This window comes from Neophocaena asiaeorientalis, unplaced genomic scaffold, assembly GCF_003031525.2.
Source record: "Neophocaena asiaeorientalis asiaeorientalis breed wild unplaced genomic scaffold, Neophocaena_asiaeorientalis_V1.1 scaffold477, whole genome shotgun sequence".
In the NCBI taxonomy this organism is placed as follows: domain Eukaryota; kingdom Metazoa; phylum Chordata; class Mammalia; order Artiodactyla; family Phocoenidae; genus Neophocaena; species Neophocaena asiaeorientalis.
The window spans coordinates 2,315,709-2,330,676 of NW_020172630.1; the positions used below are offsets into that span (position 1 = coordinate 2,315,709).

The following is a 14,968-nucleotide window of genomic DNA, read 5'->3' on the forward strand; positions in this document are numbered from 1 at the left end:
TTTTTTTTTCCCTTAAATCTCAGTCACAGAAACCAAAAACATACTTGTAAAGATGTATGTTTCATTGAAAAGCTTGAGAATTATAATTTGCTCTCTTTGAAGTATTTTTTCAATTAGATATTATTAGAATTACACATTTCGTCCAGAATATTTATTGCTTTACACCTTTAGTTTTGGTGCCCATGAAAAAGTCTGAGAGCTGATGTGAGAGAGGTATTCTCCCAGGAGCGGCTGCATCTCCATTGCAAAATCTTCAGGAAACTGTCATGGGTGGCTTTGGAGTTGCTTCTGGGTATATAAGGGTCATAAACTGATGGACTGGGCACCCTTCTTATACTTTTCTTGAAGATTACCCTTTTAATCTAATAACTTTGTACATTTCCGCCCTTTGTGAATTAAGTACAAATTAAACCTTCCTTCAGAGAAATTCCTTTTGGAGATCCATTCCTGGAGGAAAAATGTCCTGTTTCCTTTACCTGTCATAAAATGACCTCTACACTACAAGCTTAGAAGTGCCCATCTCCCATTAAGCAAGTAATTAGTGGTGCATTAAGATTTTGTCTGAATCCTAAGTAGAATGTATGTTTGCGGCTGGGTTGAAAATACACATTGTTTTGTATGCAGGTACATAAGTCTTTTCATTGTGAATAGGACCCAGAGTGATTAAACAAGCACTCTTAATATGTTAATTTATAATTTTAATTACAACAATCTTGTATATATAGTCATTAGTGAATACTAATATAAATATTTTTCTACCTTTTTATTCATAATGCATAAACCAATCATCCAGTTACTTCTCTGAGGTTGCCTGTTTTTGTTTCATAATACAATCTTTGTTCTTAGTTATGAATGCATTTTGTTCGTTCCTGTCTTGAATAATCCCTCATTAAGCTAGTCACTTTCTGCTCCATGCTAAAAAGGAAAAATTATCATGCAAATGTGGCATGCCATATTAAAAAGCACATTGCCAAACACTTTTGTTGCTGTCCTTCAATTAGTTTCCCTTCTTTGAATTTAATTCCATTTGTTGTTAAACTACCGACTTGATGTATGGACTCATGAATCTCAGGCTGCTGCCAGGAAAGTGGGGAAAAAAAAAAATCAAAGCCTCTTCGAAGAGCTGCAGAGGCGAGCTGAAATGAATTTGCTTCACCTTTGACAGGAGCACTTGAACAGCAGTGAAATCCTCTGCGGATTCAACTTGGCTAATTATCCAATTATTTATTTCAAGAATAAAGGCACTGTTTTACAATTAGAGCAGTGTAAGTCAATCTGAGAAATTTGGTAATGACAGATGACTTAAGTCACTTCTAAGATAAACAGTATCTGTGCACACTTGTCTCACCCAGTCTTTTCAGGCAACGCTCTCACGTCTTAGCATCAGGGAAGTCCTGAGTACGCCGAAGGGTTGGTTTTGTTTGTTTTGCTCTTTTGACAACAGAAATTATTTTGCCCTTCTAACCACCGTGTCAAATTTCCGTGGCTCTCAGGCAATGTTGAAGTTGTATTTCTCTTGATTAAAAGCTTTTGGTTCAAAGCGGTACTTTTTAATTGCCTAATGATATAAGTCAGTTCTTAGGAAAGAACCGCACATTTAGGAGTTCATTTGCAATATAACTGAAAAATTCATTGCATGGCAGTAAAACAATTTACTGTTAATTACAAGGAGAAGAATTTGCTGTAGCATGCTCACAGATTGCCATGAATCATGCAGCACTCCTAGAGATTTATAACAGATGTGTAAGTGGGATGAATTAGCAGGGTTTAATAACAGAGACACAAATCATGCAGACTTCAAGGAGCTTTAATTGATATACTAGAATGTGACGGGCATGAATCACTCAGCCATTCAACAGCACAGTAACATATGGTCAGCTCAATATGCTGCATCTGAGATCGGTTGGTGAGTCGTTGGTTGTCCCATATGGTGGAAGCAATATATTTCTCATGATTCAAAAAAATACATCCTTGTTTTTAAGGAAATATAATGGCAAAGCGTGTTTGTTATTGAACTTGAATGCCAAACTGGGGTTTTTTATAATGATTTTGACATGGCAGCTTCCCCAAATATAGAGCGGCTACTACTTGTAATACCAGATCGTAGGAGACATTATGAGAACCAGATTGGTGCTTGTTGGCAGGCTTGATCCACAGCAAAGTCTACAGAAGAGCTCAGCTGACGAGAGCTGCAATTGTTAGGGAAATCCTTCAGACTCCTGATAAAGCCAACCAAATGAAAAGGATGATGTCAGTTTCATAGAAGTTCAGGAATGCCCAGATTTGCAAAGAGAATAGAGTGAACTGAATGAGAGACCCTTACTTAGCAGGGTAGGAAAGTGGCTGTGACAGCACCATGACCCCAATTGTAACAATTGGACACAACATTTTAAAAATCAACCTCTTAATTAAAGGTTCAGTCCTTCAGGAGCATTCTAAAAGAAATCATGGCGGACCAGTGCATCAGTGGTAGCACCAATCCCATGTTATTCCTGAAGGATTATTTCAGTGTAGGAAAACAGGTAATCCTGGTGCAGACCAGCAGCTGGTAGCATGCAACATCTTTGTATGGAAACTGGAATCTGGCAGCTTTCGACAAAGCTTCTGTAGCATTAGTAAACCTGACAGACTTGAAAAAGGAATAGTGCAGCCTTAGAACTGTGGCTGCCAGAATTTAATGTCAACAATTAAAATTTATTTTGATCCTTACCTACTGTTTATTACTGTTTGTATATACAACAGACCTTACTAATACAGAGATGCACTATTAGATGGAATTACCATCTGTTCAGAGTGAAATGCTGGCATCTGTCTTAGATGCTAAAACTAAAATGATATTATTTCTAACAAAACAAAATTAACTGCTTTTTACTCACCCACTTTAATGTTGAATGTGTGATGCACCCAAGGTAAAGCCTTGTTCATACACTGTTGCCAGGTCTGTATTTAGATATGTGACTTTCACGGGGCCTCTGTTCACCTTTTGTCATGGCAGAAATCACACTTTTTAAAGCACCATTTTAGTTTTCCGATGTATTAACCATAGTAAGGCATTAAAACAACACAATTAAAATGTGTAAGAATTGAACTAGAAAGACTATTGTGTGCAAAATATTTTGATAGATGTGCCCTAAATAAATGCAAGGGGAAAAAAATTAAATAGACAAAAATTCATCTGAACAGAGTTGCCATACACCCACAGCTTTGGGAAAAAATAAACTGTTATCTTCTCTGTTGGACTATTTCTAATTTTCTCCTACACTGACATATAGGAAAGATTTATATTCAGCATCCCCTCCTTTATTTTAAGCCTAAGTATCCTATGAAAACAGATCTCTAACTTGTAGAAGTTAGAGAATTTGGAGTATCAAGGACAATGGTAGTTTCCACACTGATGTTGGATCCATGATGCTACTTTCTGAGAAGCCCGACTTCAGTTCTATATATCACAAAATAATAAATTTTGTCACACCAACGTTTAATGCATGTACATAGTGCATTAACTGTAACTGTAGTACATTTATTTGTGCTAGAGGAGACTTGAAAATGATTAAAAAATCAATACTTTTCTGTCAGAGAAGCAAGTGTTACTATGTATTTAAGTAGTTAATTGCATAAGCCCCATAAAAGCTTCAAGTTTGGGTAGCAAGGATGCCATAATTACAGTCCAAGCAACTACCTTTTATTGACAGGGGACTTTAGGGAACAGTACGTGTTGTCATCGCTGCTGCCATATGTACAGTTCAGAAATCATGGATCCTCACACTGTTTATGTGTTGGACGTGAGGTGCGTGCAAATTATTGATCACCTGTATGACAGCTGGTTAAGGTAGTGTTTATTCCTCAAGGAGGTGATTCCCCTTAAATTCTCTAAAAGCACTGCTTTCTGGCCTTGTTTATATCATAGAACACACAGAAAAATCATAATATGTATCTGCCGTGCTGGGGTAAAGAACAAGATGGCTCAGAGCTGTGGGAGATAAGCTGGCTGGCTTCCTGGAGGGCTGAGGGGATCTATGTATCCAGCATCCCTTCTTGGTTTACTATGGAGAGGAGCTGCTTGAAAATGTTCGAGCAGAATTTTGAAAATGGAAGAGACCCTAGGCACAATTGGGTCTGTTGTGCTCTTCAGTAAATGAGGTATTATCTAGCAATTCTACCCCTGAGTTCATATCTGGAAAAAATGAAAACACTAATTTGAAAAGATCCATTCACCCCCACGTTCATAGCATCCTTATTACAGTTGCCAAGATACGGAAGCAACCTAAGTGTCCATCAGCAGATGAATGGGTAAAGAAGACGTGGTGTATATATATACACAATGGAATATTACTCAGCCATAAAAAAGAATGAAATTTGGCCATTTGCAACAACATGGATAGACTTGGAAGGTATTTCCTAAGTGAAATGAGACAGACAGTATGATATCACTTGTATGTGGAATCTAAAAAGTGCAACAAACTAGTGAATGTAACAACAACAAAAAAAAAGAAGCAGCCTCACAGCTATAGAGAACAAACTAGTGGTTACCAGCGGGGAGAGGGAAGGGGGGAGGGGCAATATAGGGGTAAGGGATTAAGAGGTACAAACTATTATGTATAAAATAAGCTACAAGGATATGTTGTACAGCACAGGGAATATAGCCAATATCTTACAGTAACTGTAACTGGAGCATAACCTCTAAAAATGACGAATCACTCTGTTGTACACCTGTAATTTATATAATATTGTACACCAACTATACTTCAATAAAAATTTTTTTTTCAAAAAAAATAAATGAATGAGGGAGATACTGAAGAACAGAGAGGCCAAATAATGGATTAGCCAATGTTCTATAAGTAGGGTCCTAAAGAAGCAGTCTAGAACCTAAGTTTTCTCCTTTCCAGATCAGTTCCACTATATATCCTCTCTCTTGAAGGGGACTAGTAAACAAAGAAGAAAATGGGAAAATTGATGTTGTTCTTTCCTCAGTCAGAGAATAGATAGTCAACAAGAAAGCACTGAGAAGTCTCTGAGAGTCTGAGGGGAGAATCCTCTCCTCTTCCGGACGCTGAATGGAGAGCGCTTGCCAACTGGGAAATCATGGCTTCGTGAGCCCGGATTTTACGTTTGAGTCCTAGTTCCAGGGCCCTTTCACAGGTGTTCGGGCCTAACAGCATTTGGCAAATCACATTTCCTGTGACAGTTTGCATCTCTGAGACCAAGTCAGGATCATTTTCCACTGACAAGATGCCTGAGGATGTCTCATATTAGTCTTTCCCCCGCTCACACCCCTGAAATGAGGAAACGATGTGTGTTCCTAGATTGCTGTCTTCCTAATGGTTGATGATGCTTGACGATATTGACACAGCCATGCAGTCTTCATAGACAACGAACTCTTTCTTGGGAACAGATTTGATTTTAAAGACCTGTCAGCAAGGACTTCTGCTCATTTGGTCTTCAGTTCTTATCCTAAGATGGTCAAACTCCACACTGCGTAAATTTTGCAAGTGTAAACTTATGCATTATGATATGCTGTTAATCAGATTATAAAGTAATAAATGCTGCATAAAGAAGAATGTATATTACACAGTGTTGTATAAAAGAATGCTTGTAAATAGGAGAGACTAGAAATTGGGTCACAGAGCTAATGCAAAAAAATGCAAGAGCACCGTAATTTTATTCCAAGTGGAAACAGACTTTGTATGTTGTTAGTCTTTGAATCTAAAAGCCTAAGTATCCTATGAAGATCCATTTTATACTTTATGCTTATAAGAGGATTTTCTAAGTAAACACAGATTCTAAATGTGGATGAATTGAATCATTTTATAATACGCAATTTGAAAGATGCTTTATTGGCTAGTAAAAATAGTGCGCTGTATTTGAATAGAAGTTTGCTTTGTAAAACCTAACGCAGTTATATTGTTTTTAAAAGCAGTTATTTTCAAAGTGTTCCACTGAAAATTTATCCTCATGTTGGATGGGAAAACTGAGGCATATAGGTTTGAAGTGATTTTTGTAAAATCATACAGAATTGGATGAAAAGTGAAAATTATATCTCTAGAAGTCTGCAGAGACTTTCACATTATTCCATATAGTCTCTCTCTTTTTTTTTTTTAGAAGATGTTGTGGGTAGGAGTTTATTAATTAATTAATTTTTGCTGTGTTGCATCTTTGTTTCTGTGCGAGGGCTTTCTCTAGTTGTGGCAAGCGGGGGCCACTCTTCATCGCGGTATGCGGGCCTCTCACTACCGCGGCCTCTCTTGTTGCAGAGCACAGGCTCCAGACGCGCAGGCTCAGTAGTTGCGGCACACGGGTTTATTCGCTCCGCAGCATGTGGGATCCTCCCAGACCAGGGCTCGAACCCATGTCCCCTGCATTAGCAGGCAGGTTCTCAACCACTGCGCCACCAGGGAAGCCCCATATTGTCTCTTAATGTACTGTCTTGTGATGAACAAATGTATACCTATAATCCCTTCACTTTGATAATCTGAGCCAAACAGAGACTTTCACATTATTCCATATAGTCTCTTTTTTTTTTAGAAGATGTTGTGGGTAGAAGTTTATTAATTAATTAATTTTTGCTGTGTTGCATCTTTGTTTCTGTGCGAGGGCTTTCTCTAGTTGTGGCAAGTGGGGGCCACTCTTCATCGCGGTGTGCGGGCCTCTCACTACCGCGGCCTCTCTTGTAGCAGAGCACAGGCTCCAGATGCGCAGGCTCAGTAGTTGCGGCACACGGGTTTATTCGCTCCGCAGCATGTGGGATCCTCCCAGACCAGGGCTCGAACCCATGTCCCCTGCATTAGCAGGCAGGTTCTCAACCACTGCGCCACCAGGGAAGCCCCATATTGTCTCTTAATGTACTGTCTTGTGATGAACAAATGTATACCTATAATCCCTTCACTTTGATAATCTGAGCCATAATCTTTAATTCACCTGTCTCTTAGTGAGTCTGTGTTTGTGTGTATGTGTTTAATAGTTCAGGAGTATCTGTTTTTCTTATCATTATTCTACTTGTGAATGTATATGAGACCAGTCTCATTTAATTGATTGAAAGTTCCTCTCTGGTCTTAGGGGAACTCTGAAGGTAGTGACTGAGTAGGTACTCACCCTTTCAAGTGGGCTGGGTTGACTCAAAAGTGAAACTGTAACAGACCAGCTGAGAGTTGTTTTGTTTTTTTTTTTTAAGCAAGTAAATAAAATACACACACACAAACACACACACATGTATATACTCTAGTTCCACTCGTTCTCTGTGGTTGACCTCCTAAGAATGGTATAATTGCTCAGCAGAGCAATTCCCCTGTGAATCTAGAAGCGCTCCACGACTTGTTAGACTTTAAATAGTCAGCATTAATTTTAGTGGATTCTCAATGCATGTGTCCTCATTGATTATAATCATTTTGTCATATTTTAAAAATTGCATGCTCTCACTTTTAGTAGACGTTCAATCAAACAAAACAAACAAGCAAACCTACTGAGTTGCTGGAATTCCTTTGATTTTGTTTTGTTTGACTCTGAAATCATATTCCTGACTAAGAAGTGATTTTCGATGATGCATCAACGGGGAAAGGATTCTGAATACAGTAGTGGTACAAATTTTCATTATCCCCATCCAGATGGGTGATTGGAGTAAAGTGAAAGAGTATTAGATGTCAAACAAATGCGACCTTGAGAAAGTAGCTGCTTTTAAATAAGAATAAATTTGTTTTCTACACCTGTGACTTTATTTCTGTTTTGTAAACAAGTTCATCTGTGTCATTTTTTTAAGATTCCACATACAAGCGATATCATATGATATTTGGATATCACTGGAATAGATGCTATTCTTCAAACTAAAAAGTTCAAGTCTTTGTGTGCCAGATCACTAGGGAATCTTAAGTGGAATACAGGAAAGTAACAGAAAAGCTCAAAATTCCTATTGTCTGCTCCTAAGTAGAAAATTTTAAACAAATGAAAAAAATATAATCGGTCCTCCATTACTTGCTTCTCTGACCCCAAGACTCAGAAATCTTTGGCAGTCCTCCTTCCCCAGTTAAGCTAATTGCCAATGATGTCTTCCTGAAATTTTACAAAGATGGAACTCCAAACTCTGAAGATGTGCTTAGTGGGAGAAGAAATTTCTGCATGGCTTAGCTTTTTATTTTGTTTTGGATTATTCTGAAGAGGGATCATAGCTGGTAGAATGAAATCTTTGAGAACCCAGCATTTAGCTAATTTTTGGTAAAGAATACTAAAGGAAATCATGCATAAAATGTACAGATCCGTATATATAAGAATAAAAATATCACATGGCTCACACTGGCGGAAGATGAACAGAATTGTTAATTATCTTTCTTAGTTGATGAACTTTTTACCCACTGCCCTCTCTTCTTTACTAAAAATGAAAATAGAATCACAATGAATTGTTTCTCTTTGGAAAGCTGGCCAAGCTTTCTAGAAAGTAACAAATGGTCATTGTTCGAAGCTGATTTAAGGTGAATTGCCTTTCTTGGTTTAAGAATTAGTTTTTGAATTCACACTATTTTATCTTACATTTACTGAAACAGGCAAAAACTTTGTGTCTGCACAAGGCTGTGTTAACACAGGCGTAAGTTAAGATCCACAGCCTTAGTCTGGGTCCTCAATAAATAGACTTGGCGGTTATGACATGTGTTCCTTTCTTCATTTTCACCCCTCAAACCCAGCTGACACACTTCGAGTGGATATGAATCTCATCCTACAAACCCAACTGCTTAAGAAAATGAAAATCGAAACAGGTCTTCATTTTCAGCAACTCAGTTGTTAATCTGATCTGCTTCCAGTAGGTTTTAGGGGAAGTCTCAGAGCTGTCACTCCTGGGGTTTCCCAGGAGGCTCCAAAGAAATGCCAGTGTCCCTGGACCTCAAGGTGCACCGTGGCCCCAGTGTGCGTGTGAGCCCTGGGCCCATGAAGCTGATTTAAGGTGAATTGCCTTTCTTGGTTTAAGAATATTAGTTTTTGAATTCACACTATTTTATCTTACATTTACTGAAACAGGCAAAAACTTTGTGTCTGCACAAGGCTGTGTTAACACAGGCGTAAGTTAAGATCCACAGCCTTAGTCTGGGTCCTCAATAAATAGACTTGGCGGTTATGACATGTGTTCCTTTCTTCATTTTCACCCCTCAAACCCAGCTGACACACTTCGAGTGGATATGAATCTCATCCTACAAACCCAACTGCTTAAGAAAATGAAAATCGAAACAGGTCTTCATTTTCAGCAACTCAGTTGTTAATCTGATCTGCTTCCAGTAGGTTTTAGGGGAAGTCTCAGAGCTGTCACTCCTGGGGTTTCCCAGGAGGCTCCAAAGAAATGCCAGTGTCCCTGGACCTCAAGGTGCACCGTGGCCCCAGTGTGCGTGTGAGCCCTGGGCCCTCACTGCCCAAGGTTCAGGCCACTGCTGGGAGTGCTGTGGTCACTCCAGGGCCCCCGAGGCTGCCTGAGTCTGTTGTGCCTGGACAGGAGTTTGCAAACCACTGAGATCACAGGCTCGTTCCTTCCTGTGGATGCTTTGGCTTTCAGAGTGGTGTTTGTTTTTTTGTTTGTTTTAATTTAGACCAGTAGCTAAGCTTTAAAAATCAGAAAATTACACATAAAATGATTTTTTTTTTAGGTAACAAAATAAAAGATTTGACAACATTGGGTTGTCATTCCTGAATCATCCGTGGGCTGGCGCGAATTAGTGACTGTTCACCCCCGCCCCGCTCACCGGTTTTTCTCAAACCCCACTTTCTCTTGTCTCCCTAACTAGCCCATTTCAACCATTTCCTTTTCCTGCTTGGCCTCTGTGAATTGCAGCCCTGACTCGATACCATGTTAAGACAAGGGACTCTGCCCTTTGTGATCCGTACCCGCTAGCTTGGTAGTCACCGGCTGCAGGATTCACAAGGGATCTTGTAGCTCCTGGGTAGGACAGGGGTATTCTCTAGAAGATGGAGAAGCCATGAGCCATTAGAGACCAACAGGCACAGAAGCTAGAGCAATGAAGCATCTGCTTGGTAAAGAGAATCTGGGTGGTGCTCCAACAGACTATAATATGTAGTATCCGTCAGGTCGCCAGAAAGAATAGAGAAATTATTTGTAAGAAAAAACTTTGTTTAATGATAAAAGCGTATTCAAAATTCAAAATTTTGTTTAGTCACATTTAATATTAACTCTGTTTTCAGTTCCTAGACCATAGAAATACTGGAGACCATAATTGATTTGATTTTGAGTGTAATGTACACAGGTGCATGTGAACATATGTGTGCATATCTATGTCTAGAGATAGGAGCCAAATTCTTGAATGTAACAAGGGTTTTCTAATATTTAGCACCAGCCCAACTGAGGCCACCTCTGGTTGAAGGAATCAACAGTACAACCATCCATCTTAGGTGGCAGGCACCTGAAGAACAGAATGGACCCTCTCCTACATATCAGCTGGAAAGGAGACAGGCAGCTCTACCAGCTCCTAGGGCCACAATGATGAAAGGAACTCGTTTCATAGGAAATGGATATTATAGATTTCCCAGCTCCACTCACCCAGTCAATACAGACTTTACCGGTAAGTGTGCTTGATATCACTTTCTTTACGAGGCACTCAGCCCTGGGGTGTTTTTAATGCTTTTGATATGTCTTTACAATGAATTTTTACTACACCTGTTTATAGAGATACTAATGTAGCCCTTTTATAACTTTAGCTTGATTGTGTCGACATATTTATCTCTTCAGTATTCTGAAAAAAATAAGTGGGGTAAGTGGAGGAAAGAAAAGAAAAAAATATATATATATAATAGATGTGAAAAGGCAGTGCTGTTTTTTGGTTTTTTTTTTCTTCTGCCCACACTGCGTGGTGTTTGGGGTCTTAGTTCCCAACTGGGGATCGAACTCGTGCCCCCTGCACAGAGTCTGAACCACTGAACCACAAGGGAATTCCCTGAAAAGGCAGTCTTATTAGATCAAAGTATGTGCTGGAATTGACGCTTGGACGCTATTTACCAGAATGTGTTCCTCGGAGTATTCCTCACTTCCTTTGTGGAAAAGAGTTCTGTGGGCAAATGAGTTTGAGAAATGCCCCCATGCTATTGGAGATTCTCAGTACACGTCAGCTTATTCCGGTCTCTGAAAAGAATTATAAGAAAGCTACTTAACTTTGTTTAACTATTCCTAACACTTATTTGATGTAGCTTTTTTCTTTTTAAAGTGTAAAAACTGTTAATACCCCATGTTCTATGGAGAGCATTATGGGAAAAAGTAATTTCAGGGAAAGCATACCTTCTATGGGTCAGGAGTAGAGTAAGGCAAGTGAGGCACAAAATTTAAAGGCACCCAAAACTCAGTAATCCATGTAAATAATATTTTAATACAATATTTTTCAAATAAAAATCAATGCAAAAAAATCCCCAGTAAAATATAAAAATTTTAAATAAAGACAGGATCCGATCCTCACTGTGTGAGCCAACCTCACACGTCTCACTCAATTTCTGGTCTGACTGGTATTACAATATTCTGGAAGTCCAGTTATCTCTATGAATTACAGTTTTTTAAAGCACTATTTCACTACAGACATAGAAAACTCTAATTATTCATGATACACACTTTATTTCCCATTAAAAAAAATTTTAAGTATATAATATGTTACTCTGTAAACTCATAATGATATTAATTTAATCCATGAGAAAGTCATTTTGGAGCAAATAGCTAGTCTTTCCAATGCTGCATATGTTGAGGACAATGAAATGGAATTTGAACTATAAAACGTAGCTCACATATTTTATTTTTACTTAAAATGGTAAATAATTTGCTTTTAAGTGAGGCTGGCTGCTGATGTATATTTGTAATGAATCATGATTATGTTCTAGCTGTGATATATTAAGATTAATGCACGCTTAACCACTGGACTAGTATATCCAACTCCTCACTGAGTATTAGAAATTCAGCCATTGAGCTCCCCTAAAACACTCGACTTCTACTTAATATTCGTAAAAGTCAAAGAAAGGGAGGAAAAGAAAACATAAGTATCTGAGAAAGAACCTATGGATAAAAAGTCAAAGACTTTTTCTCAACTGGAACTGGAACTGACTTCCTGGTCCAACATTTGGCTTGTGATGTGTTTCTTCGAGGAAACAGCCTTCGTTTCCATTCATCTGGGTCTCGCTGCGGCAGGCATGTCAGCTCGGATTTGCTGGCTAGCCAGCAGACAGGTTTTTGATGGGATCACCTACTGTTGTTGCCGTGAAAGATAGAGTGGCCCGTCGGCTGTTAATAAATTTAGTCGTCTGTGCTGTCTCCCTAGCCGGCCTCAGACTCCGAGGTGCAAGGGCTAGGGGCAGATGCAGGGTCTGGGAAGTTTTCCAAATTCCTCTTTAAGAAAGTTAGGCCGTAAACACTGGCCTCACTAAGCAGGATCCTTCTGTCTATAACAAAGCCTCCAGCTGCACAGAAAATGTGTTTGGAGTCCACAGCATTTGAAGGACAAGACAGGGAGATGACAGTTTGGGCTTGAACGACTCCCTAGAGCTTTGGCGATTCCTGGAGAATAAGCAGTTCTTCTGCATTCAGCCATGTTCTGGGGCCTCGCTACCTCCTTTTTATGAGAAGCTTGGCTTACTTTCGAGTCTCTCTTAACTGTTAAAGTAACCAGGTCTCCATCAAGTTATTGGTCTGACCCTTTGGCTCACCTGGCAGATTCGGCTGGATACTTTTATTGAGCCAGGTTATGGTTTAACAAAATTTCCCCAATTAATGAACCAGGACAAGTTTACAAAACCAACTCAATCAGTAGCTTTCCTTCAACTTGGATCTTCTTATGTAGAAAGGTAAATGTATTATTAGCATCATGCATTTGTTTTACTTGTATATTCTTTCATCCAATCCCTCTACAGCATCAGAAGGTAGATATTTTCCCCCTCATGGAACATGAGGAAGTGAGGTTCCAATAACTGGCTGCCACATGGTGCCACAGCTACTGAATTTTGGAGGTGAAATGTGAATTTGGAAGCTTCTGGTTCAAAAGCTGGTGCTTTGCCACAGAGCGGGAGGGATAATTCTGTGGACAGTAGTTTGGAAGTTGTGGAATAATAAGTATCTAAAAGTAATAAGTGAGGATGGAAGATGAAATAATGATCACCCAAATAAACCTTACTCGACACTGCTAAACTTTTTGGATTTGTCTTTCGGTTTTTTGGCTTTTCAGGTAGCAAACAGAAATAGTATTGGCATTATTTATTACTTGCATCTCCAAAGACATCTGGGGATAAGATTTTTTTTTCTGTAGCAATTAAATCTAGAGTGTGCCTAAAGCTAGATTTTTAACATCAAACAAAATTATTTTAAGTGGGCTGAAGTGCTGTGTGTCAGACAGTGCTTTCAACTCACGTTCCTATAAATTTCATGCAGTTTTTATATTCTACGGCAAATTTAATGAGCAAATCCTGATCATCTCTAAGATGATGAATTATATTTAAAATGAATAATTATAAGAAGAACTAAGATATCTTTTATTTTGATTCATTTCAGAATCTCAAACTCTAACTAAAAATGATTCCTGAAATATGAATGGAGATATCAAATGACTCAAAAACAAATATACAGTGATGCGTATTATTATGCATATTTTATGTAAGGAAAAAATGTGAGAGTTCACCCATCAATGACAGGATTTGTAAATACATTCATTCCATGGTCACAGCAATATGTTGAAAGTCTAGGTATAAACTATCTCATTATTACAGTTCAAGAAAAGAATCTCTCATATAACTCCCCCCTCTTCCATATTTGCTTTAAATATTTTACCTCATATGATAGAATGAAAACAATTCAAACATATGAATATATGTCTATGTCGCTTACTGTATAAATCAGTAAGCTTAGTATTATAAATGTACTCTGTCAAAATCTACTTTTGGGACCGAAAAATGAACCAGGTGAATCTTTCGTAGGATCAACGTTTGATCGCTTTTCCTTTCTGATACGAGTGTTCTTTCAAAAATCTAATTTCCAGGAAGGGTGTATTATCAGTCATTTACATCATAGTATAAATAACTCCCCCATTTCGTTATGATTAAGGATGAGGGCTTTGGGAACAGACTAACAGGAGTTTCAGATCTATGCCCCATTATTTATTAGTTAAATGTAATTAGACAAACCACTTAATCACTGTGTGCCTCTGTCTCCTTTTCTTTCAAATTGGCATAATGATACGACTTACAATATTGATATCTAGCAGGTAGGTAAGGATTAAAGGAGATAGCTCACCTAATGAACTTTGCACAGTATCTGCCACACAGATTACTTTATAGTCTTTAAACATTAGCTATCAGCTATCACTCATTGAACAAATATTTATTAAGTGCCTACTATGAGACAGGAGATTTTCTAAAAGTCTTCTGCAATTCATAAAATCAACATTCTATTAATTCGTCTGCTGCTGCACATACAAGATCTGTTTGCCTAAATGTTGTATCTGGGGTACGAGTAATATGCAATTTCTATATTAAAATGTGATATTTAATTTTGTTATTGAAAACAGTTAACTTAATCTACCTAGTGTTGAGACACTATATAAACTACTTTCCTCTGGGTCTTATCATGCTCATCTATGAAACTGAGGCTTGTACTGAATGGCCAATTCCTTTAACTTCTAAAATTCCAAATCAGTTAGCACAGGTTATTTAAGCAGCCTCAAAAATTCAAAATAGAAGTTATCACCAAGGCATCTGTGAGTTTAAAAACACTTAGATTTTTAATTGTTTTATGATTCTTTCATATAATATATTCACAATTTAAGATTTACAGAAATGTAAGCTTTCTCTCTACTAATCTGAAGAATTTATGGGAATAAGTTAACTTCTAGGGATAACAAGTGATATGGGGGAAATTACTCAATATAAAATGGATATTCAGTTCTTGAGTTGTGTCAGAGGGTGTAAAGAAGACACAAGTTCAACATAATTTCATGATCTTGGACCTAGAAAATCATGTGAACGC

At 38.2% G+C, this 14,968-nt stretch overlaps 1 protein-coding gene across 1 annotated transcript in view; it reads left to right on the plus strand.

The window, feature by feature from the left end:
• The window catches only part of USH2A (usherin), a gene marked incomplete at its 3' end in the record, with an annotated part of 720,880 nt that overhangs the window by 202,397 nt on the left and 503,515 nt on the right, over window positions 1–14,968 (plus strand). The window contains exon 20 of the mRNA XM_024739202.1: window positions 10,314–10,544. Within this exon, the coding sequence (XP_024594970.1) occupies window positions 10,314–10,544 (231 nt within the window). The remainder of the gene's footprint in view (window positions 1–10,313; window positions 10,545–14,968) is intronic.